The sequence below is a fragment of the Pyrus communis genome, chromosome 12, assembly GCF_041283825.1.
Source record: "Pyrus communis isolate YQ-2024b chromosome 12, ASM4128382v1, whole genome shotgun sequence".
In the NCBI taxonomy this organism is placed as follows: domain Eukaryota; kingdom Viridiplantae; phylum Streptophyta; class Magnoliopsida; order Rosales; family Rosaceae; genus Pyrus; species Pyrus communis.
The window spans coordinates 2,638,282-2,662,833 of record NC_142576.1 but is presented as its reverse complement, the minus strand read 5'-3'; the positions used below and the strand labels follow the sequence as shown (position 1 = coordinate 2,662,833).

At 37.3% G+C, this 24,552-nt stretch overlaps 5 protein-coding genes and 1 pseudogene across 6 annotated transcripts; 1 reads left to right on the top strand and 5 right to left on the bottom strand.

Annotated features, from left to right (window-relative positions):
* Window positions 1-1,613: 1,613 nt before the first annotated feature.
* LOC137745472 (serine--tRNA ligase-like) lies at window positions 1,614-2,938 on the bottom strand (annotated as a pseudogene). The gene is made up of 4 exons (XR_015954360.1): window positions 2,857-2,938; window positions 2,608-2,710; window positions 2,059-2,523; window positions 1,614-1,950 (listed from the first exon to the last, which is right to left on the bottom strand). The product of XR_015954360.1 is annotated as a serine--tRNA ligase-like (transcript).
* Window positions 2,939-6,043: 3,105 nt separating this feature from the next.
* LOC137745721 (uncharacterized) lies at window positions 6,044-12,101 on the bottom strand. The gene is made up of 11 exons (XM_068485724.2): window positions 10,975-12,101; window positions 10,622-10,690; window positions 10,139-10,360; window positions 9,756-10,031; window positions 9,581-9,649; window positions 8,736-9,221; window positions 8,590-8,658; window positions 8,046-8,210; window positions 7,740-7,956; window positions 7,294-7,641; window positions 6,044-6,665 (listed from the first exon to the last, which is right to left on the bottom strand). The coding sequence occupies exons 1-11, from the start codon at window positions 11,953-11,955 to the stop codon at window positions 6,553-6,555; spliced, it is 3,015 nt and encodes a 1,004-aa protein (XP_068341825.2). The 5' UTR covers window positions 11,956-12,101; the 3' UTR covers window positions 6,044-6,552.
* A 1,379-nt stretch (window positions 12,102-13,480) lies between these two features.
* On the bottom strand, window positions 13,481-14,333 carry LOC137744054 (putative GPI-anchored protein At3g06035). Its single transcript, XM_068483915.2, has 2 exons — window positions 14,196-14,333; window positions 13,481-14,093 (listed from the first exon to the last, which is right to left on the bottom strand). The coding sequence occupies exons 1-2, from the start codon at window positions 14,275-14,277 to the stop codon at window positions 13,594-13,596; spliced, it is 582 nt and encodes a 193-aa protein (XP_068340016.1). The 5' UTR covers window positions 14,278-14,333; the 3' UTR covers window positions 13,481-13,593.
* A 659-nt stretch (window positions 14,334-14,992) lies between these two features.
* LOC137744682 (putative GPI-anchored protein At5g19250) lies at window positions 14,993-16,524 on the bottom strand. The gene is made up of 2 exons (XM_068484452.2): window positions 16,251-16,524; window positions 14,993-15,677 (listed from the first exon to the last, which is right to left on the bottom strand). Exons 1-2 carry the CDS (start codon window positions 16,336-16,338, stop codon window positions 15,163-15,165), a joined length of 603 nt encoding a protein of 200 aa, XP_068340553.2. The 5' UTR covers window positions 16,339-16,524; the 3' UTR covers window positions 14,993-15,162.
* A 1,336-nt stretch (window positions 16,525-17,860) lies between these two features.
* LOC137744653 (NADPH-dependent aldehyde reductase 1, chloroplastic-like) lies at window positions 17,861-19,629 on the top strand. Its single transcript, XM_068484424.2, has 4 exons — window positions 17,861-18,141; window positions 18,435-18,811; window positions 18,959-19,317; window positions 19,421-19,629. Exons 1-4 carry the CDS (start codon window positions 18,016-18,018, stop codon window positions 19,441-19,443), a joined length of 885 nt encoding a protein of 294 aa, XP_068340525.1. The 5' UTR covers window positions 17,861-18,015; the 3' UTR covers window positions 19,444-19,629.
* Window positions 19,630-20,008: 379 nt separating this feature from the next.
* Window positions 20,009-23,991, bottom strand: LOC137745268 (mevalonate kinase). The gene is made up of 5 exons (XM_068485186.2): window positions 23,435-23,991; window positions 22,378-22,621; window positions 22,026-22,279; window positions 20,876-21,289; window positions 20,009-20,378 (listed from the first exon to the last, which is right to left on the bottom strand). The coding sequence occupies exons 1-5, from the start codon at window positions 23,565-23,567 to the stop codon at window positions 20,260-20,262; spliced, it is 1,164 nt and encodes a 387-aa protein (XP_068341287.2). The 5' UTR covers window positions 23,568-23,991; the 3' UTR covers window positions 20,009-20,259.
* Between the last annotated feature and the right edge of the window lie 561 nt (window positions 23,992-24,552).

Sequence of the window (24,552 nt, the reverse complement as noted above, 5' to 3'; positions counted from 1 at the left end):
GAAATATGGGTCTAGATAGAGGAATTAATTTGGATTTTTTTTTTAATTTCTACAATAAATTTCAATTTGAATATACCTAATTTAGTGTTTATTTTCAACAATATCTATTGTTTAATTTTATGAAAATAATTTACCTACTATGAAAATTAATTTTATGAAAACAATATCAATTGTTTAATTTTATACCTACAATATAATTACATGAAAATAGTTTACTTACTATGAAAATTAATTTTTTGAAAACAATATCTATTGTTTAATTTTATGAAATAATTTACCTACTGTATAAGTACATGAAAAAATTTACCTACTATGAAAATTAATTTTTTGAAAACAATATCTATTATTGTTTGATTTTATGAAAATAATTTACCTACTGTATAATTACATGAAAATTAATGTGCCTACTTTTTAAATTTGTAACAAAATTAATTTACCTACTTCTTTTTATGGTATTAGTATACATAAATGCATAATATATGTCCGTATATATTTGATCTAATTAGATTTTGGATTGGTGGAGTTCACACAATATAAAAAATATACTAAACAAATTAAATTTCTAGCAAAAAGAAACGTATAAGAGATTTGGTGGCATGATTTTGTAAATAAACACAAATTAAAACAATAATACAGTAGGTAAATTATTTTCATAAAATCAAACAATAATAGATATTGTTTTCAAAAAATTAATTTTCATAGTAGGTAAATTTTTTCATGTACTTATACAGTAGGTAAATTATTTCATAAAATTAAACAATAGATATTGTTTTCAAAAAATTAATTTTCATAGTAAGTAAACTATTTTCATGTAATTATACTGTAGGTATAAAATTAAACAATTGATATTGTTTTCATAAAATTAATTTTCATAGTAGGTAAATTATTTTCATAAAATTAAACAATAGATATTGTTGAAAATAAACACTAAATTAGGTATATTCAAATTGAAATTTATTGTAGAAATTAAAAAAAAAATCCAAATTAATTCCTCTATCTAGACCCATATTTCATGGCTACAAGGCCTTGCCAAATTCAATGCACGTGATCAATTAAAACAAAATTACAAGAACTTTCCATACTAGCTTAGAAGGGGTATATTAGGGATCCAAAAAAATATAAAAACGGACATACAAACTTAATTTGGTAAGTTGCTTAATTGGATCCTAATCATTGGGTTTTATTCGAATGAATATTTTATGATGGGCTAGAGGCTAGAAAAAATGAGTTTGGAGGGGGAAAGTTAAATTTTCAGTTGATTTTATGAAAATAATTTACCTACTGTAAAATGTAGAATATATGTCCGTATATATTTGATCTAATTAGATTTTGGATTGGAGGAGTTCACACAATATAAAAAATATACTAAACAAATTAAATGTCTAGCAAAAAGAAACATATAAGAGATTTGGTGGCATGATTTTGTAAATAAACACAAATTCATGGACATCTTTTATCTAACATGACATCATCTTTAAAATTTGGGTTTTATTTAGAAGTTATAATATATATGGGTTTTTGTCTAGAGTTTATGGAGTAAGTCATGCATGATAAAAGCCAATTCAAATCTCCTGCTTCGCAATTTAGACTGGTTTAAGGCAAAATAACGCTGGTATAAAAGATGGAGGAATTTGAATTTCGAAATTTCTTAAAAGTTTCACTAGAAATTATTATCACTCTGTATGCAAGAACACCAAGGAAACTCTACACAAACCGGCGACTTTCGGCCCTTTTCGATTTCTCGATTCCCTTCCCTTTGGCTTGAGATTGATGGGAAGTTTGTTCTTGAAAGGGAGGAATGTGTTTCCATGCATGTACGGCTGTAAAAACTTCTGGTATCCCCACACCATCTTCCCTCTGGTAGTTCTGGAGAATGCAGCAAACAGTTCTCTCAGCTGCTGTAAGAGTTGAGTTCAACAAGTGAACGTGTTGCTTTGTTTCTTCGTTGTTCTGCAACACAACAAAGTTTTCTCATCACTGTTTTCTAACCCGATTGAATCTTTGATTGCCTGCGAAATTAGAGAAATGTAAGTGCATGTCACATTACTTAATTAGTACCTTTTTGGCGCCCGTATCGAATTTCTGATCTTCAGGTAGTCTCTGCAGGTTGAACATGACACCAGCTCTCCGTATGTCTGAGATGTCGGAAACCATCCTTCTCGATCAAACTTCTTCTCCGCGGCATCATTCAGAGCATCCGAAACTATGGACATGGCTTGGTAGGGGATCCTTAGCTGAACATCACAAAATTCGGATTAAACAAGCTTAGAAAAAGTCACTTGGTCACTAATCATATATTTCCGATCACAACGATCTTTCAAGAAATGCAACGGTTACGATACCAATACAGAAGTCCTCGGAGCTTTTGATCATTTCCTCGTGCATGTTCCAAGAGTCGTTGTCATTCGGGCTGGTGATACAGAATTGTTCAACTTGCACAAACTGATGGACACGAAAAATACCCAAGTGTCTCGCCCATGTGCGCCAGCTTCCTTGAGGAAACAGAACGAGTCTCCATCATATCTGAGAAAAATGATCCCATAAATTCATGAGTAAAAATCGAAAACCATTATTTTGTAGCTAGAATTTCCAACGGGAATTTACAACCTTATCGGTAGCTGGGACGGATGGATCCAATCCACTTCGTGATATGCAGAAAGAGGCTGTTCAGCTGTAGCAACGAGATACTTGTGTCTCCTTCAGTGCTTACCTGTTCGATACCTATTGAACTTATGTCAGTTGCTGACATTAGGAGACAAAACGCAAAAAAACTGACACGAAAACAAATCCCGTCCAGTAAATGAACACAAACTAGTGGCTGCATAGCGAAAAATCAGCAATAGCTACCAACATTACCTTGTAAACTTCCTCGTCAAATTGTGCTAATTGAGCACACCTTTGCATCAGATTTTTTTCTCATAAGAAATGGCGTCTGCATTACCTTATATTTCGCATTTCCTTAAGAAAATGAATATCGAATTGGTCGGACCTTTTTGAAGGAATGCACCATCCTCTGTCAGGTACCGACCTCTACCTGCTGCCACCTTACCACCTACATATCTTAAACAGACTGAGTTGGAAACAGGTTAACGTGATACGAGCCAGATTAAGAAAAGATACACGCCGTACCATAAAATTTCCAGGCTTGTTTGAACCTCATAAGCTTGAAATCAATGCGGACTCAATACCTTTCTCGAACTCTGCAACCCCGAGAAGCTGAACAAGATTTTACAGATTTCGCTCTGATTGCAGGGGCGGAGCAATGTACTTATGTACAGGCCTCAAGTGTCCATGGTCCCCCTAAGACTTCTTGTCACTCTTTTCAAAGTTTTCAACAATTAAACAGGTGCACCAATTAGTTAAAGAAAATTTGGTGATCTAATACACGGACACGATTTTTTTTCTATTTGTCATGAAGAACTGAGAAACACTTACAGTCAACTTGCCTTCACTGGCCTTCAAGTCACAAACTAAAACCAGAGCTAATGGTTTGTTGATATAAATTATCAAACGGGCGCTCAGATTAGACATTCGTGTCAACTGCAACAATTCCGATAGCTACTGCACCATAACAGAAGATGCCCAAACCCTTAAGAATCACCGAAGCGCAAACTTAATCCTACGTACCAAACAAGATAGTTATCGCTTTCTATGTCTGAAGAGGCTAAATAATTTTGCATTGTAATCAAAATGGATTCATACCGTCCTCATTGTTCATCGATTCCTTAGGTAACCAACTCCTAGTCTTCAAAAACCCACATTATCAAAAGCTTTAAATAAATCGTATAAAAACGTACTGTTTTGGGTCAATTTAACCGAAGTACATTTGTTGCATAACAAAGAGAATTCGGTAAATACTGCAGTAACCGCACATTATCAACAACATTAAATTGTACTAAATCGTAGACGTATAAATTAAATCCTTACTGCACAACAGACAGCTGTAAAACTAAATTACAAAACTATCAACCTGCCATGTCATTGATCCTACACTACGTACCCTACTCCCAGCCGTTGGTATGCTGGATGCACTTCCTCGTATGAATTCTCATGTGATACTTCTTCATTGTTAAGAATTCGAGAAAGACATCCGGTTAAGTGGCCGTGCCTTTCATCCACAGAGGCAGGATCAGTTTGTGCTCAATCGAACTGAAAACGAGAAACATAGACAAAACCTTTCTCCATGATCATCCAAAGTGTGAGATATAGGTCGTTGTTAATAAACAGGAAAACAGGTGGAAAGATCGCAGTTCTGTCTATCAACCCTTGTACTCTTTAATTTCTTGAGGACCGAACGAAATAGTGATTTCCATAGAGTGAATTTAGTGCGAGCGGCTTTCACAGGAACCTGAGGCGGTGGTTCATCTGAAATGTTGGACAAGAGCAGACGCAGACTCTCAACATATTCAGTCACATTCACACTCGAGTTAATCCCAAAGAGCGTATATTGCCCGCTAAAAACCACATCCTCGTCAAGATTGTCTGCATCCCTGCACCCGAAGAGCTCCCCTCGACACCATGGGTAATGTGGGAGGGGCTTCAATCCTTTTCCAAGAGCAAGCTCTCAACGAAAAGACCTCAACCGGGTCTTCGGTTCCATCCTCGTTCAATTCAGTAGACACAACAACTTTGTTTTCTGCTCACACGCTACTTTGAGCTGGGATTTAATGGTTCACACCTGGAGATTTACATATCGATAATTGAAATTCAGAGGTCGACTCATGTTTCGGCTCACGTTGGGCTCACTTGTTTTTAATGGAACTCGCCGGTCGTTTCTATATTAAGAATTCAGACTTATTTCTTTATGGGTGACAAACTCATTGGCTTGCACATAAACTTCTGCCCCACTCTAACAACATCGATACTGTCTCAAACTTAACCACATTCCGTCCCCAACTTAACCACATGCCCAATCCGTCCGATGTGGAGTTTTACCACAAAATACTTTGGTATTAGTTAAAGCATTTCCAACCAGATGGTCAAATTCTCCAACCATTTCATTTTGGAATAACAATCTTACGTCACGTGTTTTAGGTTTTTTGCATTACCCTGGTTGGTTTATAAATTTTCTGCGTAACATTGTTTGGTTTGTGAACACGAAAGATTCCTTTGAAACAAGAAACCAGAATAACGTGTACAAAATAATATTTTTTGTGTTTATGATTTTTGGGGTTACGATCTCTCTCAAATTTGGTCCTCTGATTCTATCTTCGTAAGATCTAGATTTGTTGATCCAAGGACCGTCGAGGCTTGATATTTCGATGTCTACATGGTTATTTTTAAGTTTTTAGTTTAAAATACGGCGAGTTCTTATGTACGACTGGTTGCATTTGACGTTTTGTTTTTTCACAGGACCGTGATGTAGTAGTTATTACTTTACAGGTTTATTTAGTTATCTTTTGGAATTGATTTTTAGTCTCATTCTATCTCTTTAAACATGATTTATCTCGCTTATTCCACTGAAATTGTCAAAATTGAGTCACCTTACCCTATTTTTGTCAATTGTACCTCATTAAAATTAAATGAAAATACAGTTTGGACATTTTGTACCATGCTGGCAAAGATGAGCTAACGTGAACATTAATGTAGTGAAATGACACAATTTTAACAGATTCAGATAACAAAGTGAGACTAAATGGTAATTTCGTAGGACAAATCAATAAACAAGCCTCACTTTATATTGGGGATCAATTTGTGTGTGCATAAGGCCTCTCTTCGACCCTTAAAAAAATTGTTATGTGGTGTTACAGTTTCACTCATGCATACGTGTTTATATATTAATTATATATATATATATTATAAGTTGAGGATGTATCAACCTTGTAGCTCATCCATGTTATAAACACAGTACAAAGTATATAACCTTGTAGCTCATCCATGTTATAAACACAGGAAAAGGATCATCGCTGAATCCTTTTCCTTGGGATCCGGAGAATCCTATGATCATAACCGTTCATCTTACATCGTGCGGTCAAAATTCATTTTAAATTTTAAATTTTAAATTAAATATAAATAGTACTCAACGAAAACTGATCGCACGATGTACGATAAACGATCACAGGAGGATCCTTTTCCATAAACCCAATACAAAGTATATTATTAAGTACTACACCACAAAAAAGTTCTATTTCCATTATGCACCAACATGTGTAACATCCTATTTTTCTTCCTCGTTTCAAAATTCTAAAACTGGGCTTTAGGATGCTTTCCTCATTCACCCGGTTTTAACTTCGGAAACATAAGTACACAGATACAAAACAATTTCTACATCGAATCACTATCGTACAATAGCTACACAAAAATGAATGGCAAGCTTGAAACACAAGAATCAGATAACGGTTTGGTTGGATCAAACTGAGCAGCCTACTGTCTTTCGGTTCAGATTTCTTCCTAATCGTGTTGTTGGGAAGCCACTACCGTTCTTTCCGAATGATCATCATGCTTTTTCAGTCCGGCAAGGCCACATTCTAGAGAGAACAGAGTGATGTAGCGGCTATTTTCAGCCACAGAGCATGTCAAAAGTCCTCATATTCCTCCAGCATGATTTTGCGATCAGCTAAAACTCAAGTGGGGCAATTCTGGAGGATTAGGACTAATTAAATTTGCCCACAAGTTCGCAAGCGTCAATAAGTAGTTTTCCCCATTCCACATCACCATTTTAATACCTGAAACATACAAACCAACTAATACATTAAAAGAGCAGAAACACAAAACATATATGTTAAAAGGGCAGAAACACAAAACATATACATTAAAAGAGTAGAAACACAAAACATAGGTTCGAGATGAATATGAAAATATAGGGAGGATTTCAGATGTGAAGATGTAATATGTTGCTTGCACATTTACTTGTGAGCGGATGCGCCTATACTGCTAATAGTGTTATGACACTTTTCTTGAGAGAAGAAGGACCGAGTTTACTAGGTGACGTAAATCAAGTATGCATCTCAGGTATCCTAGTTTATCACCCAAAAGAGTAAAGACCAAACTACCAACAGTTTCAACATACTAACGCTGCACAAAAGGTAAGCTGAAAAGGGACTACTTCAAACTCACTAAAGTATCTCTAAATATTTAGAAATTTTCCACAATGTTACTAGTTTGACTCAAATAATCAAATCTTAATGAGAGCAACAAAGAATTTAGTGTTGTGTGATGTCTGGTAAGGATCGTTAAACTGGATAAAAGTTTCCCGGACATGTACGATGCAAGCACCAAAAGAGTTGAGAGAGATTCATCACATGGCCAGGTGTAATGAAATGACATTGGTGATTAAAATCAACTTCAGCATACCTGGCACGGTTCCTGCAGTTAATAGTGACAGCGAGCAAATAGGTTCTTGGCCATTAACAACAACTTGGTTTTGGAGAGCAAATGCATCCAGATGATGAATGTATGTCATGGAATCTAGTAGTGCAGCAACGGTCTCATCATATTTAAAATCAATCGCATCCGAAATGCTCTTGAGAGCTTCATCAAGTCCCGAACTTGACCATAAAGTAGAGCACTCGTTTAGAAGAGAAAAAAAGGTAAAACAGTTTGAAGAATGTAATAGAATCCATGACTCGTAAAGTTTGGCAGATGCTTCAAGAACTAAAACTACTCTGTAAATTTCTCCAAGGGCAACGATATACTGCTTGCCTGTGTTTCCACAAAAGATAAAAACAAAAAATTAATCAGAAAATTTAAGAAGTAACATAAACTATGAAATCCATCAACAACAATTTTTTATGGGGTACCTTGAGGTTCAGATAGTATTTGATTCTGAACATTCGCTTCTAATGATTGCCTCCAAATTAGAGAACCATGTTTCAACTCTTCAGCGCAAAAGGAGACTATTCGAGACCAGGTGGAAATGTAGTTAGATTGTTGCTCAGTTGATCCCAATCTAAGAATCCTTAACGTGGATGCTGCAAGTCTTGAAAGTTCAACGGCAGATCTCAAATCATTCTCTGCCTATCAAAGCCAAAGTATAAGCAGTGTCAAGCAAAGTCCACGTTATAACAAAAGTTTTCATTACGTCATATCAATGCAAAGATACATACCAATGACAACCTTTGTGACAACTGGTATTCGGATTCAAGAACTTGGAACTTTGGATCCTGTAGAAGTTTACGAACTTCTTGAATGTGTGTATTTCTTGATGAAAGATTCCCTGACTGGAATTGATCGGAGATCATATTGTGTTGATGCATTTCATTGTACAATTTCTATAACAAGAGACCATAAGAAGTTAGGAAAAACTAACTTACAAAGTGTTAAGCCCCACAAAACTACTGACTTAAGCACCATCTTATACTCATATCATTTGGTCTCTGTAAGAATGTTTCAAATCTCAAACAAAAAATAATTGAGTAATTATTAAGCCGAATATTCAATTATTTAACAGAAATATGAAATCCACCAACGTTAGTTCCTGATTTTCACACTTAATGCTATTCACACATGATGATTCTCAAGATAGTCCAAACACGAAAGAAGTATTATAAAGCCATACAAGAAGTTAAAAAGTCCACGTAATCCTCTAATGAAACTTATTATACAAAAGCTACAACAAGAAGTTATTACAAAATTACAAACATAACAAACCTGGATTTCCTCTTCCATAGTCTTTATTGTTGTATCTTCACCAGAAAGAGTAGCACCACTTTGAGCTTTCTAAAAAAATGCACATTTCATATACTTAATACTGTTAAAATTTCGTAACAGAAAGTTTGTCTGAGTAAATTACTAACCTTTTTATTTTCAAGATGGTAGAGTGCAAGACCGTATGTTTCATCCTTCAATTTGCAATATAAATCCACATAATTATCTAGATGGACTTTAGTAGAAGAATCGTGAGGTGAATCTTCAAGAGTAGCAATAGAGGTTTGGTTTTGATCACTTGAAACAGCATCCTTAAATTCCCAAGAATCTTCATCAAAATCATCACCACCAAAATTGGATTCCAAAAAGGTTGGGGCAGGATCCATAATATTTTCAGTTGGTTTCGGCGCATGGATTGTGTTAGTGTTCTGGTCCACTTGACTGTATAAGCTTGATATTAGATCTGTGATGGATAGATTGGACGCAGGGCTTTTGTTGGTATTTACTTGGTGGGATGCAGTGGTAAGAGAAGAAATATTTTGTTGAATTGAGGAATCATCAGTCTCTAGTTCATCATCTCCAAAAATGGACAAGGGCAAGGCTCGTCGATGATTTTCCAATGTTACCTCATCATGCTGTAAAATAGAAGGGAAAACAATTGAAAATTAGTATGAAGCATTTGCTCACAGAGCATAAATGAACAAAAAACTTCAACACCACAAGCACAATTGTCAATTTGTTAATGAGAGCTTAAGCATTGATGAGGCAAAATCGAGCTAGACCGAGGAATTATAGAGTATACTAATTCAACGACATTAACACCAAGATGGTAAAGTTGCTAACTTAGATGATTCAAGAACATGCGACAGTTGAATTTTTCTGTCTCCAAATTATTTAAAGTGAACAACGACAGATGATAAGCAAAACAAAATAAATATCTCAAAAACATATAGGATTGTGTCAATAAAAGAAAGATCAGGAGTGACGTGAGTACCTGGATTTCAAAACCCATGACAGATGGTTTTATATTGGCGGGAGGATTACCGCCAACCACTAACTCCCCCTACACCCAAAATTAATATAAGTCAATTCCAGTTCCTCAAAAGTTTCTAATGTAAAAGAAAAAACATGCATATAAATACAAATCAATGTCAGACTGAATCATCTACCTCAATCTTTGATCCAGATTCGGAAAATGCATTGTTCAATTCCCAAAAATTGTCATCAGACCTAACATCAGGAGAACTACTCAACTCTTTTTCAATGTCCTCTTTCTTGCCACTGGAATGTGAATCTGAGATTACACCATGTTTCATGCTAGAAGTCGGGATAAAAGGAAATGCAAAGTTTTCTCCAGACTTGTGGGAATCCCCTTGAAATGCAGCAAAAAAATCATTATGAGCACGGGCGCCAAAACCAGCAGGATTGGCAGCCTTTGCCTCTTCCTACAACCAAAATTTTAAGTCACTCTTTGATAGTCAACATCTCAGTCAACCAGATCAGAAATACCAAAAAAAAAAAAAAAAAAAAAAGAAAGAAAAAACTGACTCACCAACTTATGTTTTGCTCCAGTTTCTGAAAATGCACCCTTGAACTCCCACAGATTTCCATTAACTGGAGTAGAATTGGGTATATCTGCAGCACTGTTCTGCTTGCTTTTCGAAAGTGGGTCGAAGAAAAAATTATGCTGAGTAACACGCTTTGGGTTGAAATCAAATGAAAATCCCTCACTAAATCCACTTCCTCCAGTATTTGCTTGCCACTTCTCATCAACCTTCAAAATGAGAAATGTCAGACTCGGTGGACCAAATGAACAGGCTTTTTTTTTTTGAAAAGTCCAATGGCATGCTATAGTATTCGATTTAGATAGAAAATCTAAGTCCCCCATTTGAGTGTGCAAATGAAAAATCACAACAGAGAAACAGAGGGTGATTGAAATAGTAAGTTCTGCTTTTCAAAGAGAAGTTCCATGGTGGGACACAAAAACTACACCTAAACAAGACAATGAAGACATGCAACAATAAACAATACCCGCCTGGATTCCTGGTCGTGCGTGTGCATTTGATTCTGCTTTCGATCCTGCTACTTCCACAACCCCTTGTTCCTGATATGAAGAATAAAATTAAAGCAATGAGTAAAATAAACAAACAGTACCAAATGCAAAGATCATAGTTTTTCCAATGCTCCATGTAATCTTCATCAAAGCTTATAAGAAAACTAAAAATCCAGTCGAATTGTTCCTCACTAATCCGCCTAGAATTCAGTACGCATTTCAAACCAGAGAGAGGGAAGTTCTAATTTTTTTCTCACTTCAGTTTTCTCAGCAACCAAACAGAGTCCAGACTTAATAAACAAGATCATCAAATCACCAAAGAAAACAACTTTTACCTTCAAATCCGCAGCTTTGAATTCCCAACCATCATCATCCTCCTCATCAAAGTCCCCATTTCCTTCCACCAAATCCAACTTCAACCCATGTGTATTTGAATTCGAATCTACCCCATCAAATTTCAAATCAAAACCATTCGAATCCAAATTCAAGCCACCCAATGTCCCATTTTCTTTCGGAACCAGAGCATCAAGCTTCAAATCCAATGCATCTGCACTGAAATTCAATCCGTTTTTTACCGTATGAGGACCACCAGAACCCGAATTTGACACACTTGCATTTGAATTCGAATCCACATCATCAAACTTCAAATCAAAACTATTCGAACCAAAATTCAAACCACCAAATTTCCCATTTCCGTTCGGAATGGGAGCATTAAACTTCAAATCCATCCCATTTGCACTGAAATCCAACCCCTTTTTTGTTGAATTGAGACCTCCGGGACCGAAATTCGAATCCGACCCATTTCGAACCACGACTTTTGGATTATGACCGTACAAGTTTGAAATCAAATCATCGATCCCAACACTTCTCACATTCAAAATCGACTCCTTTTTCGCAAATCCTTCGTTTGCAACGTCCCCAACCTTGGACTCGCCCGCACCGGAGTCCTCTTCCTGCTCTTCCCCAAATAACGATAGCGGCAAAGCTCCCTGCGGCTTTACCCACCGAGTCTTATCAACCTTCGCGGGCTCAGTCTCAACTCGGATTGGCTCTGATTCCGTTCGGGTCGGCGCCGACCCATTAGGAACGCAAAACCCCAAAGGGTCGACGGGTATTTGGGAGGGAGGTGACTGGGAGTACGTGATTCCATTGGAAGGCACGGCCTGAGCTTTGATCTGACTCGTGCTGTCCGTTACGAAGTCGCCCCAATCGTCGTCCGAGACGGTCGAATCTCGTCCGTTGATCTTGGGCTTGGGATCGACGGCGGTGAAGAACTTGAAGTCTCCGAAGCCCCCGGCGTCGTCGACCTCCGCCATGGCTCTGAGGGCTTTGAAGCTCTGTGTGTGGGCCTCTCTCTGTGCTTCTGTGCGTCTATGGAGGGATGTTCCGTTTTGCGCTGGTTCAGATCTCGTTGTTGCATGTGGGAGTATGACGTGGATAAGGACCCAATCCAGCTAAGCTCAGCTCGATTTGTTTGGAAAAATATCATTTCTGGATTTATTTCACCAAGATCACCAGATCAAGTCATCAGAAGTTTTAAAATTTGATCCAACAGCTAAAAATAAGAATTATTTAAAAATTATAATAATTTTAACCGTTAAATCAAATTTTAAGAATTCGAATTATTTAATCCGATGATCTTAATAAAAGAGATTCAGAATTTGTTTTACCGGTGAATTACCTCATTGAATTTTGATTTACAGCTAAATTCTCTCTTGCTGCTAAATTTATCTACATTTCATCCAAAACTCCATTAACTTAGGGGCACTTAAAATAAAAAATAAATAAAATAAGATTATAAAAAATAAAAATTCAAATTAAAAATAAGTAAATAAATACCACCCAACCCATAACCCAGTCAACCCACAACTCACACCCAGTGTTAAAATATCGTTATCAATGAATATATTGATATGTAAATTTGTGAAAATATTGACGAATATATCGAATATCGTAGTTAATGATATCGGTTGCTTTCAATGAAAATGATGAAATTTTAAAATGAAACTTTAGAATTTGTCAAACGCGTGTTAGAAATATCGACAATATGAAGTAAAGTTTAAACTTCACCTCTTTTTCATATCTTTCTTGATTTTTTGAATTCACGAAAATATATCAGATAAAAAATTTAAAGACTGAACCCACCCATCCCACAATGATCACCCTTCTCTAGTCCCAGCTGACCCACCTTCCTGAAGCTAGAGTATGATTATTTCCCTCTTAATCTCCTCCACTTTTCTTCCCTCCTCTTACACTTTTCTCATTGTCTTTTTCTATTTGTAAAAGTCAACACAAAATATTAATATGACGTAATCTTAACTGTTCAAATAAGAAAGAGAAAAAGAAATAGAAATTAGGGAGGAATAGAATCTTACTTCATGTAACCCACTTGAATATCAGACTTTATTTAAGGATGACAAAAATCAAATTTGATTGAGAAATTGAAACTATCACAAGGAAAGCATAGAATGGTAAATTACAGTAGTTGAGAATTGAACACCAGTCTTGTAAAATTATAGAAACTTTAAAGGCAAATAAAAAAAAAAACTCTGTCTCAATAGATTAACAAGTATAAGATCAAGCTTTGCGTTTTGTTCCTTTCAGAGTCATTTTCACCCATTAAAAGTTTGAAAATTGAGAAATAAATGGCATTAACAAATAATTTAAACGAAATAAATAGGAGTTGTTGCACATGACATGTTGTGAATTAAATTCTTGAAGCTCGTGAATTATACGATGATGAATAAAAGGTGGTTGAAATGCCTCTATAAATTTTTTCGACTACAAAAAAGATGGAACGTGTCGACGAAGCCATTACTTAATCATTTAAAGAAGAAAAAAAACAGAAAGGAGGTGTAGCACATTATTATTAAGATATTATGTGTAAAGATCAAAGGGAAAAAATAATCACATTACTTTTTCCAACACAATAAAATAGAAAATAGAATACCAATTCAGCACATTAAAACCAAGAACAACCCCAACAAAACAGCCGTCATGTATTGAAACATGCCGATTGCACCCAAAGAAGCAGCGCCTCCAGAAAAGCTTCCACTTTCTGCGTCGGTGGTCAACACAGCAACTATCCAATCATCCTCAGAACCAATCCCAACTCCTGAATACTTGGAATCATTCAGATATTTTGAGGAATGTGAGTGAGTGTAGTTGTTGAGCACAAGATCCTCGTCCAAATCCGGCACGCAAACAGGCCAAATGATGGCGGCTGTTGTCGTGTTGATGTCGATATGGCACTTTTTAACGAGCTTCTCGAAGCTCGGGAACCTGGGTAAGTTGCCTGGCTCGATGATGTAGTGTGCGCTAGAACACGGTTGGTCTTCTAGCTCGTCGGCGAGTTCATCAGCTAGACAAGCTGCATCGTCGTTCTTCTTAAATTCCGGCAGGTTTGCGGATTTCCTGAAGCTGTTGAGGCCTTGGAAAAGATCGTCTTCTTCATCTGCAAAGAAAATAAGATGTTAGAGAAATGATTACACTCGAACGAACTAAGACGGAAATATAGCGGAAGTTTTGAGACGCGAGAAAGATGATAGACGTGTACCGTTCGAAAATACTGGATGAGAAAGAAAGAGTAAGCCAAGAACAAGAACAAAGAGAAAGAAGCTTAGTTTGGAGGAGGCCATTGTTTTAGTGCTAGGACGATGGCTGTGTGACAAGAAGAGGGTGCACAAAAATATACACCGGGGGAAGGAATAAAAAGATGGCTTGTGGGTTCAAATATTCTTTTAGGGTTTCCGTATTTGCTTTTTTGAAAGGTTCCTTGGCTGCCAAGGTATTCTTATTCTCAAATTGGAGAAGTGGATAGAGATGTTTCTCCAGTTCTCTTTTCCTTTTGGTTCATCAATTTCTTTGCTAGAGAATTCTGGTTGACAAATCTTATACAGTACAATGAACGTTCTGGTTAACTTCTATTTCCTTTTTACCCGAGATGAGATGAAAATGGTTTTTACCTGAGATGAAAAAGGTTGGAGGGATCCATTCGAACAGAGTGACCCGATTCTTTTTCAATGTTCCTAAATTAACTTTCTAATGTGAGGTAGTAATTATATACTGGTAACGTGGAGCAAGGCTAACACATATTATTCAATGGGGTGCCGAAATCCTTACAAACCTTGCAAAGTTTCTTAAAACCACAAAGTACAAAGCTACAAGGATACTCTCCATTTGGTAAATTATTGTTTTAAATGAAAGGACGGTAATAAATTAAGTGAATCGAACTACACATAAAAGGCCGCTTCATCGTCGAACTACAATAGTAGCCTTTACTCTCTTAACCCACAAGGCAGGTCAAAAGAACCGAGACCCTGAGATCAGCCATCAACTACAAAGAAGGCTCAATTGCATAACATATGTAATGCAAATAACATTGCATGAAATGAAAACATAAAAGTTCATTAGTTCAGGCATTACATACAATCGAAATCCCTAGTTAACAACTACAAAAGTCACATATTTTGGTACAACATAACAACAGAGAGAGGGGGCAGTCAAAACTTTCAACTACCGCTTCAGCTGACCAAAATAACACACAACGCTACCAAAATGGAGACCAAGAAATGACCAAAACCAACGGTTGAAACTAAAGAGCTTGCTGCATTAGCAAAGCTTCCAGTTGGGGTATTTGAGGCCAAAACCACCACCATCCAATCATCCTCAGATCCAAGTCCAACTCCCGTGAACTTCGTATCGTTCAGATACTTTGCGAATTGCGGTTGGTGAGTGTAATTGGTAAGTACCAGAGTTGGGACCAGCTTAGGCACACAAACAGGGAGAATAACCCCATCTGATGCGCTGTTGGCGTCGATTTTGCATTTTCCCAAGTGCTTGGGAAGATTGGCGAGCGGAGTCTGCGAGGTTGCCAGAATGTTGGCTCCATTGGTGGGGCTGCTGCAAGGCTGGTCTTCCATGTCATCAGCAATTTTATCTGCTAGGCAACCTGCGTTACCGTTCTTGATGAGGGCCGGCAGGTTTAGTGAGGTTCTGTAACTGTTTATGCCTTGGAGAAGGCTATCCTCATCCTTATCTGCAGGCAAATAGGTATGGTAAGTTTGAAAATGGTTAATTAGCCACTGAAATTCCAAAATCATACCAAATGCTACAACCATGGTCCTATCACTAACTTAATTGCTAAACATGCATGCATGCCATCTCCAAGGATATATGTGAATCATAGATTCACAATCTAACGCCCAGTCTTGGATTTTTATCAGAATTAGGTTATTAATTGTTAATAATTTATATTAATTTGTTGCTATTTTCTAATACACATAGGTCTGAGTGATTAAGCTGGGATAATATCGGTGCATATGTAATTTGGACTCGATACACTCACATAGTCCGCGACGCAACAACATTAATACTTTTTTATAACAATCTTGACAGATTAAGTTCATCAGTTGTACTAGAAAATAGCAAGTAATCAAATGCAAGGAGAAAAAGAAAAACACACCTTAAAACTGAAAAATTGCATTCATACCAAGAACAAAAATTGCATTCATATATATCTTAAATTAGATAAACTAGAGACCCTGTTTATAGTAATGCACTGCCTAACATGTCTGCATGCAAAAGAACACAGATGAGAGAGAGAGCATACCAGAACTCTGCACCAATGGAGAAAGCAAGACAAAGGCATGTGCAATCACAAAGAAGAAGAAGATGCTAAGTTTGATCAGGGAGGCCATAGTTTTAATTAATGCTACGGCTGAATGCCTTTTCTGGAAGTTAAATAAGGTTTGTAGATTGGAACACACCAGGGAGAGAGAGAGAGAGTTGAGAGATTGTTATATGAGTTGCCAAAGCCTCACATATTTGTTCTTGAAGGCAATTTTCCAGGTGTTCGAGTATTGATCGATTACACAATGCCAAACTTGGTGCCTAATTGACATGTATCGGTTGCTTGGCCTGTCGGCCTGGCACGTGTACTACATGCAAGGCATGGCTCGAGACCCTTTTTCAACGGCTCTCTTACGGATCAAATATGCCGACAATTTCAACTTCTGTTCGGGATGCACATCATCTTTTGTTTTTATCTGACATCATCTTAGCTATTACTTTTTATAAGTACTTAGCTTCTTACTCTCGGAGGGGTTAATTATGGCAGTTAAACATGAGTGCATAGAGATAATCCCCACATACGATGAGCCAAATAGTGCTTCTCTACCTATCACTTTCAGAAAATCCTCTCGAATATCTTCAGGCATGGCCATGTCAACAAACCGATTAAAACAATGAAACATACAAAAATTATGCTATGTTTTGATGTATTTTATACATTTCGATTAACAACTAGATCATTATATCTTGACCAAGAACTTAACGACTACAATTTCATATAGTAGCACTCCGGAGCATACGAGAAAACATCTAAACATATCAAAGCATATATATATTACTTTGGACGTACTAGAGTTCTTTTCTAGTAAACTTTGGGATATTCGAGCTCATAGAACCCTAATATGACAGATGAAAACTTGAAGTACGTAAACAACTCTTGATTTCGAGAGATTTTACGCTCGAAATAAAAGGGATTACGTTACGGTACAATCGGATAGACAGTTGAAAAAAATGTCCCCTTCAAAAAGTGGCGGATTCAAAAAATATAAGGAGCCACAAAATTTTTTAGGACGGTATGGCATGAAAATAGGCATTTCGTCTAGTTTTGGTATGCTGAAGTTATTTGCGAAGTCATATTGCAGCCTGTCAATAGATGCCAGCAATTTTCGAAAGAGCATGTCGATTGATGTCAATAGATATTGAGTGGGCATGAAACCAGATGCCAACATATGTCAAGTGCGTCTATCTAAACATGCTCATAGCAAAGCGTACAAAGTTATAAGGCTAGCAGCTACCCTACCCAATACCTACAGAGCCTATTCATTATGGGCAACTTCTTAGGCATCTCAGATTTTAAAAAGGCAGCATCCTGTTCTTTCATAGAGAATTTCTGAGTTTTAGGAGATGGCTGATCCACCTTGTTCTAAGGTGAATCTGCCTCTACTTCCAATTGTATAATAACATACCGATCACATTAAAAAATCTCTCCTTAATTTCAGGCAGGGCCATGTCAACACTACTGTCCGCTTCAACAGATGTTCACGCTGCATGCGACTGTCAGGACACGTACAGATACCTTCCCTGCCACGTGCTCCCCCACGTGTCAACTCAAATCTCCTATTTAACCTCCTTATCAAACTCTTATACAACCATTGCATATGTGCTTTCCCGTTTAGCTTCCTCCTCATCAAGAACCCTAAAGCAGATCTTCACCAGCATTTTATTTGTGTCTTCCCAAACCCTAAATCCAAAGTTACTGTCCAGCAACTTCTTTGAAGAGTCCTCTGAGAGTTTTGAGAAGAACAATGGCTTCTGGTGGAAAGCAGCAGTTCCCTCCTCAGAAACAAGGAGCTCAGCCTGGCAAAGAACATGCCATGGACCCCACCCCTCAGTTCACCAACCCTGATTACAAACCCTCCAACAAGCTCCAAGTATTACATCTTACAATAAAATTTCACTAAGTTTCCATGTGATCCAATAAAAGTTCATTAGTTTTCATTTGATCCATGATGACACTGTGGCGGTATTACAAGTGAAGTAGGAAAATTTTTAAGTGAGAAAGTTATAAAGTTAAGTGTGTGATTGATTTACACTTGGCAGTTGGCTACCGTCACAGTGATATCTTGTGTAGGATATAAGTTTTTCTTGCATAAGTGATAAATATATATATATATATATGTATGTATGTATGTATGTATGTATAGTTATGTTTCAAGTGTTGCAGGGGAAAGTAGCGCTGGTGACGGGTGGGGACTCTGGGATAGGGAGATCTGTGTGCCATCTCTTTTCTCAAGAGGGTGCAACCGTGGCCTTCACATATGTGAAGGAACAAGAGGACAAGGACGCACAAGACACAATCCAAATGATCAAACAGGCCAAGACTTCTGATGCCAAGGAACCCATGGCCCTTGCAGCCGATCTCGGATACGATGAAAATTGCAAGAATGTTGTTGAGAAAGTCGCAGCTGCATACGGCCGCATTGATATTCTGGTTAACAATGCGGCTGAGCAGTACAAAGCAAGCTCCGTGGAAGAGATTGATGAGCCCCGTTTGGAGAGGGTCTTTAGAACCAACATATTTTCTTACTTCTTCACGACCAGGTAATTTAAAGAAAATAACCGAAATTGTTACCAAACGATCTCTAATCCATCTTCGTGCAATCATAAGCATATTATAACACGTGTACTCGAAGTTTCTTCTCTAAAAACCTTTTAGTTTTGATGATGATGTGAAATTGTGAACTTAAGGCATGCGTTGAAGCACATGAAAGAAGGAAGCTCCATAATCTGCACGACATCAGTCAATGCATACAAAGGAAACGCCGAGCTGCTTGATTATACTTCCACCAAGGGGGCCATTGTGGCATTCATAAGAGGACTGGCATTGCAGCTGGTAAACCGAGGCATTCGAGTCAACGGTGTAGCTCCGGGACCAATATGGACCCCATTGATTCCGGCATCTTTTGATGAGGTGGAGGTTTCACAATTCGGCAACCAAGTGCCAATGCAGCGAGCCGGGCAGCCATGTGAGGTCGGACCAAGCTACGTCTTCCTCGCTTCCAATGCCTTCTCTTCTTACTACACCGGCCAAGTCCTCCATCCTAATGGTAACGATTTCTTACTAATCAAATGTATTTTGGGCTGTGTTTACGCTACGTTTTTATGTACGAGAACACTTTTTTTTTTTTAACGATCTGTGGAATTTTGCAGGTGGAACTGTTGTAAATGCTTGATTGGGTTTTGTGGAGGATTCTTTTGGCTGGTGTTTTTTTTTTTTTTTTGGGTGTGTTTTGGGTCATGAAATGGTTTGTGTACGTCTGCTGTATGCAACAGCTGAGGAAGAGCACTTCTAAGAGTTTCAGATGTCCAATACTGTGTGAAGTTCATAAATAAATGAGCATGTCTTTTTGCTAATAAAAGCATGGAACAAATTCTGTACCGTTTTATGATGAGTTGGGTTGAGTTGGAGCGATCCTAAACAATCCCACATCAGCTATATACAACCCGTTACAAGGTAGAATCCCATTAGAATGGGTTGGATTCTCAGAATCCGCGTTTAATCGTTCCAAACTCTCCGGAGCATGGCTCCAATATACAACCGGTTATATAACAGAATCCAGCCCAATATACAACTGGTTATATAACAGAAAGAGGTGACGCGAAAGAAGAGATGGCGAAAGAAGAGATGGACACGAGGATATACAATCGTTTACAAGATAGATTATTATCCTACATTATCCTGCTAACATGCTGTGTGTTTGCAATGTTAAAACAGTGCTAAGCTGTGATTTAAGAGGATTAAGATAAAAATAATTCCATAGCAACAATCTTGTTTACGCCACAAGAAATCTGCGAGTGACAAGAAGTTACAAGACCTAGCACAGATTGCCATTTTTTCAATTATTTTCGCCAAGAAATCGGAAGACGAAAATTTATCGGATAAAAATTCAGAATACAAGAAAATAATTTACAGACAGCAGATAGAGCTCGAGTCCTGCCAGTCAGCAATGGAGGTTTAAGATCTTACACTCAGCGCTTCGGAGGGAAGGTTACAACGAACCGCCGAAGCGAATTTCGACTCCGTTTCCACCAATGGCGGCCGTCAAACAATGGAATCCACAAGACTCCAGTTCAGCAGTTACTTTATCAACAACAGTTCCTGACAGCACTGATTCATGTGGTTAAGGAAACATTTTACGAGGTATTGGAAATAAGCACCAACAGAACTAGGTGAACGCTAAACAGAGAATAAAGGGACACTACGAACTTGGTTGAGACTGCTTATGTGGGAAGCACTTACGCTCATAAATACTTTTGGTAGAAATGCTTTTATTATAAACATGTAGAAAACTTTATTGAAAATTCAAGTATTTCCTGGAAATGCACTTGGAAGAGGTTCTTGAAGAAGCACATAGCAAGTGCTTCTCCATAAAGCACTTTTACAACTCAGAAGCAATCTTAAGTTTTTCTGCTAAATGTAATTAGAAGTGCTTTTAGTTGTCAAAAAGCAATTTTATCCCTTCTATAAGCAAATTCTAAACAGACCCTAAACCGTGTTTATGTGCAGCTAACTATCAGTTCATTGTTCTCCACTATTAGAGAAGGAAAATGAGAAGACATGAGATAATGTACTGAAGAACATAAAGGGAATCATGAAAAGGATACAGGTTGGCAGTAGTGTGAGAACACAACCTCCACCCCCAGCTCCGGTCAACTTGGAAGCTAACTTGTATTTCAGCGTTGTTCGAAGAACGGTTTCAATTGAAGCATGGCTGACCCCCATACATTGGAGCAAACCTTGATTCATTTCCATTAACTCTTCTATTTTCGCTTCCTTCTCAGTAATGGAGAGCTCATCGGGGGCGGGCGATTGGATGATGTTAGCCACTTCCGTGCTGATAGAATCCACTGCATTAAACACAGAAGCCATGGCCTCCGGATGCCTTAAAGTTCTCTCAGAAACACCAGCAACTAAGGCCTTCGTATTCCTACCAACTTTTGTGTTGGTAATAAGCATTTTGAGTGTCATGTTCGATTTGATGCGAGTCAGACTACCTGATCTGAACTTGATCATATTGCCTGTTGCACCAGAGATTCGTATTAAGATATCGTCAAAAGCAGTAGATCCATTGCATCAAACAAGATAAAGAAACCAAAATACTGCATAGCTCTAACGTCTGAACTCCAACAAATATGCCAAAAGATTATGTGGAGAGCTATGTCTGAAACCAGATACCATTATGCATATTTGAATACCTCGTAATTACTGCGATATCAGATCCAAATGACTAATTTTAGGTGATTAAAAAACAGTAGTTTCTAGATTAATCACAATGAGCCAGTATGAACAGTTCCTCACTGAATCACAACAGGATGATGGAACCAACAGTAGGCTTGGTTTACAAAAGACTAAAAGAGGTGGCAGAAGAGAAGAATGGATTAAGCAAATCAACCTAAAGAGAGTTCCTATCTTACCGAAGAAAAGTCCTAAACTGAACTTCAAGATACAATGTGGATCTGGTACGACTATTTTTCGGGGTACTAGTGAGCACCAATGAAGTAGATGCATAGAGATAAATGAATCTCTTCATGAAAGAAAAAATGTAGCTTGGAGTAAATTGAAAATTTTCCTTTTCACCAGTAGCTGTTTGACATCATAACACTTTTCGTACTAATCCATACAAACTATCTATCTAACTGATTCCAAGAACTTTATAACTCGAAGATTCAAGGCAAGAACATAAGCAAAAGAAGAAGAAATGAGATATTGATGAAGGAAGATAATGAGTTGGGCACAGGACACAAAATAACATACCGTATGTGCTAACTGTATTGTCGATTCCAGACGGCTTTCCGTGGATGATCTTCTCACCTTCAAAAGCCCATTTGTTCAGCAATTCAAGTTCACTTTCCCCAAAAGTAGTCCACTCTTTGTTGCCCAAATCCAGACTTACACAATCTGAGAAAGAAAGAAGAGCACCCGAGAGTGCAACGCATAATGCAGCAGATGATCCCAGGCCTGAGCCCAACGGAAGTTCTGAAGTGATAACAACAGTAGCAGGCTTAAATCTGAGCCATAAAGAGAAGAAATCAGAGAATGAGAAAATAAGAATAAATCGACAAGAACAGAAAGTAGTCGATTATTCAAACAAATAACAGTTGAGTACCCTTGGATAGATGCATATAGCCAAAGAAAAGCCACCACTCCAGCACCAAGTCCAATTTTTGCCTCTGGAATTTTCAGTTCATCAACCAAAGCAGCAAGTGATTTAATCAACTCCGTTGAACATGAGGTTGGAACTGATGAGTTGGGAATATCTAATTCTGATAGGACTTCTTTTATCCTACCAATAGGCCATGAAAACTCTAATCCAATATCCGTGTACTGGAGTCTTAGTGCATCATCATTATCTATGAATAATAGCGAAAGACGGTCAGTGAGAGATTCATATAGAATTCACCTGGACTTGAACATATGAACTTTATACCATGTTCATATCAGAAACGTTTACATGTTCTCATTCTCGAAATTAAGACCCTGAAAACAGTCAGATTTCTAATATAACTTAACCCCTATAAATTCAACTAGGCCAACAGTCAGGGTCGTCCGAAAACAGATTCCAGGATCTAAAAAGGGTTTCTTTAAAATCCTGATATCAAGTAATCCAGTTGCTGAATAGATTTCTAAACATAACTTAAAACCTACAGGTTTAACCATTCAGATTCATCCACAAAAACAACCAAAGTTAAGCTTAGCTCAGAAAAAAGATACAAACTTTTCGCTTTGGTAACACGGTCACAAAGTTAAATCAAACCCCATGAAACCTAAACAGAACAGAAGTTTCAGAAACACTATCATCTCACCCAATGGAAATTCCCAGAATCTGAAAAGGGTTTCTATAAACCCTGATTTCAGGCAACCCAAAAGCTGAATTCTTATCTTACAAAAAGACGCAAACTTTTGCTTTTGGATTGGAAATGCTATCACTTTGAAAGCTTAATCAAAACCATGAATCCAAGATGCAAACTTTTGCATTGGCAAACCATTCACAACCCAAAAATGATATCCTAAGCAAAACCCACGAACCCAACTCAAATATAATATCTTCCAAATAACATCCCAAATCAAGCGCACCAAATGTCACATCGAAGAATAAATCATATAAATTGACAGATGAAAAGAAACCCAGTAGAGATTAGAGATTAGAGAGAGAGGGTGAGTACCAGAGGGAGTGGGAAAGCGAAGAGAGACGTAGGTGTAGAGGTCAATGGAGGAAGCCACCGCCGTTGATCCATGAACGACAGCATGTTCACCTGAGAGTATGATTTTTCCAGGAGCTCTTGCTTTCACTTCCATTTTCTTTCCTTTTTTTTTTTTCTTTTTTTTGTAATTGCTGGAATTAGCTGAATGATTCCAATCGGGGCGACCAAATATTTTGGTGCCAATATTGAGAACCCCAGAGAGTCTCAGAGTGCGGTGGTTGGAAGTTTGCAACTTGGAACTTGGTGACTTAAATCTGTTCAATGTGGGGATAATTTATACAGTCCATTTGATTTATTAATGTGGGAAAGTCGTAATTGGGTTGCAGCCAACCACAGTTGGCCTTCTGATTCGTTTATTTGGCTTCTTGTTTTTCATGTTTCTTTGACTCCATGACAGTGGCGGCGCGTGGATCATCTGCGGGGATCATGGTGTAGGGATCATTTCCGCTCGAAGCCAATTAGTGGGTGGTTGGTGCCCAGTGTTGGAAAGGGTTGTTGAACAGATTGAATCGGGAGTCTGTTTGGAAGTTTTTCTCTGATAACTTTAACCAAAAACTTCTGGTAACTTTAATGAAAAATTTCTTATACCGTTCATTTTAATGAAAAATTAAATTTTTACACTAAAAATCAATTCTGACTCTATTTACTTTATTTTTTATTTTGTCCTTGTATCGTTCGAATTTAAAATTTTCATATTATTTTCATTAGTTTCTTTTTTTTTTTAATAATTAACATCGCTTTCACATTATCAAAAACACTTTTGATAGTATTGGGCAAAAAAAATTTAAAAGTGGTTTTGAGGTTGAAAAATATAGTTGCAATGCTTTCTAAGACAGTCTCTAATCTTTAAGTTAAAAACTTAAAATTTTTAACTTAGAAAAAGTTTTCTGCTTCAACTTTTATGGTTAAATTTAATACCCACTATCATAAAAAAATCACAAGTCTCGGATTGAAATGAATAATTTTCTCATCTCTTTTTCTAACATATCATGAATATTATCTATTCCCATCCAATCAAGAAAACCAAATTACGAATCTCTGATTTTGAGGTCGGAATAAGTCTTCTTAGTCTACCATCT

Bases quoted from the DNA above. Each gene is read 5' to 3' on its own strand.
- LOC137744682 (XM_068484452.2), bottom strand. From the start codon at position 16,338: ATGGCCTCCCTGATCAAACTTAGCATCTTCTTCTTCTTTGTGATTGCA. The intron at 15,678-16,250 runs GTATGCTCTCTC...ATTTGCCTGCAG, and splicing joins TCCATTGGTGCAGAGTTCTG to ATAAGGATGAGGATAGCCTT.
- LOC137744653 (XM_068484424.2), top strand. From the start codon at position 18,016: ATGGCTTCTGGTGGAAAGCAGCAGTTCCCTCCTCAGAAACAAGGAGCT. The intron at 18,142-18,434 runs GTATTACATCTT...CAAGTGTTGCAG, and splicing joins AACCCTCCAACAAGCTCCAA to GGGAAAGTAGCGCTGGTGAC. The intron at 19,318-19,420 runs GTAACGATTTCT...GGAATTTTGCAG, and splicing joins CCAAGTCCTCCATCCTAATG to GTGGAACTGTTGTAAATGCT.
- LOC137745268 (XM_068485186.2), bottom strand. From the start codon at position 23,567: ATGGAAGTGAAAGCAAGAGCTCCTGGAAAAATCATACTCTCAGGTGAA. The intron at 22,280-22,377 runs GTACTCAACTGT...TTTATGGCTCAG, and splicing joins CTATATGCATCTATCCAAGG to ATTTAAGCCTGCTACTGTTG. The intron at 20,379-20,875 runs GTATCCTTTTCA...CACATGAATCAG, and splicing joins TCTCACACTACTGCCAACCT to TGCTGTCAGGAACTGTTGTT.
- LOC137745721 (XM_068485724.2), bottom strand. From the start codon at position 11,955: ATGGCGGAGGTCGACGACGCCGGGGGCTTCGGAGACTTCAAGTTCTTC. The intron at 8,211-8,589 runs GTTTGTTATGTT...CTCTTGTTATAG, and splicing joins CTATGGAAGAGGAAATCCAG to AAATTGTACAATGAAATGCA. The intron at 7,957-8,045 runs GTATGTATCTTT...TGGCTTTGATAG, and splicing joins TGTCACAAAGGTTGTCATTG to GCAGAGAATGATTTGAGATC.
- LOC137744054 (XM_068483915.2), bottom strand. From the start codon at position 14,277: ATGGCCTCCTCCAAACTAAGCTTCTTTCTCTTTGTTCTTGTTCTTGGC. The intron at 14,094-14,195 runs GTACACGTCTAT...TTTTCTTTGCAG, and splicing joins TCATCCAGTATTTTCGAACG to ATGAAGAAGACGATCTTTTC.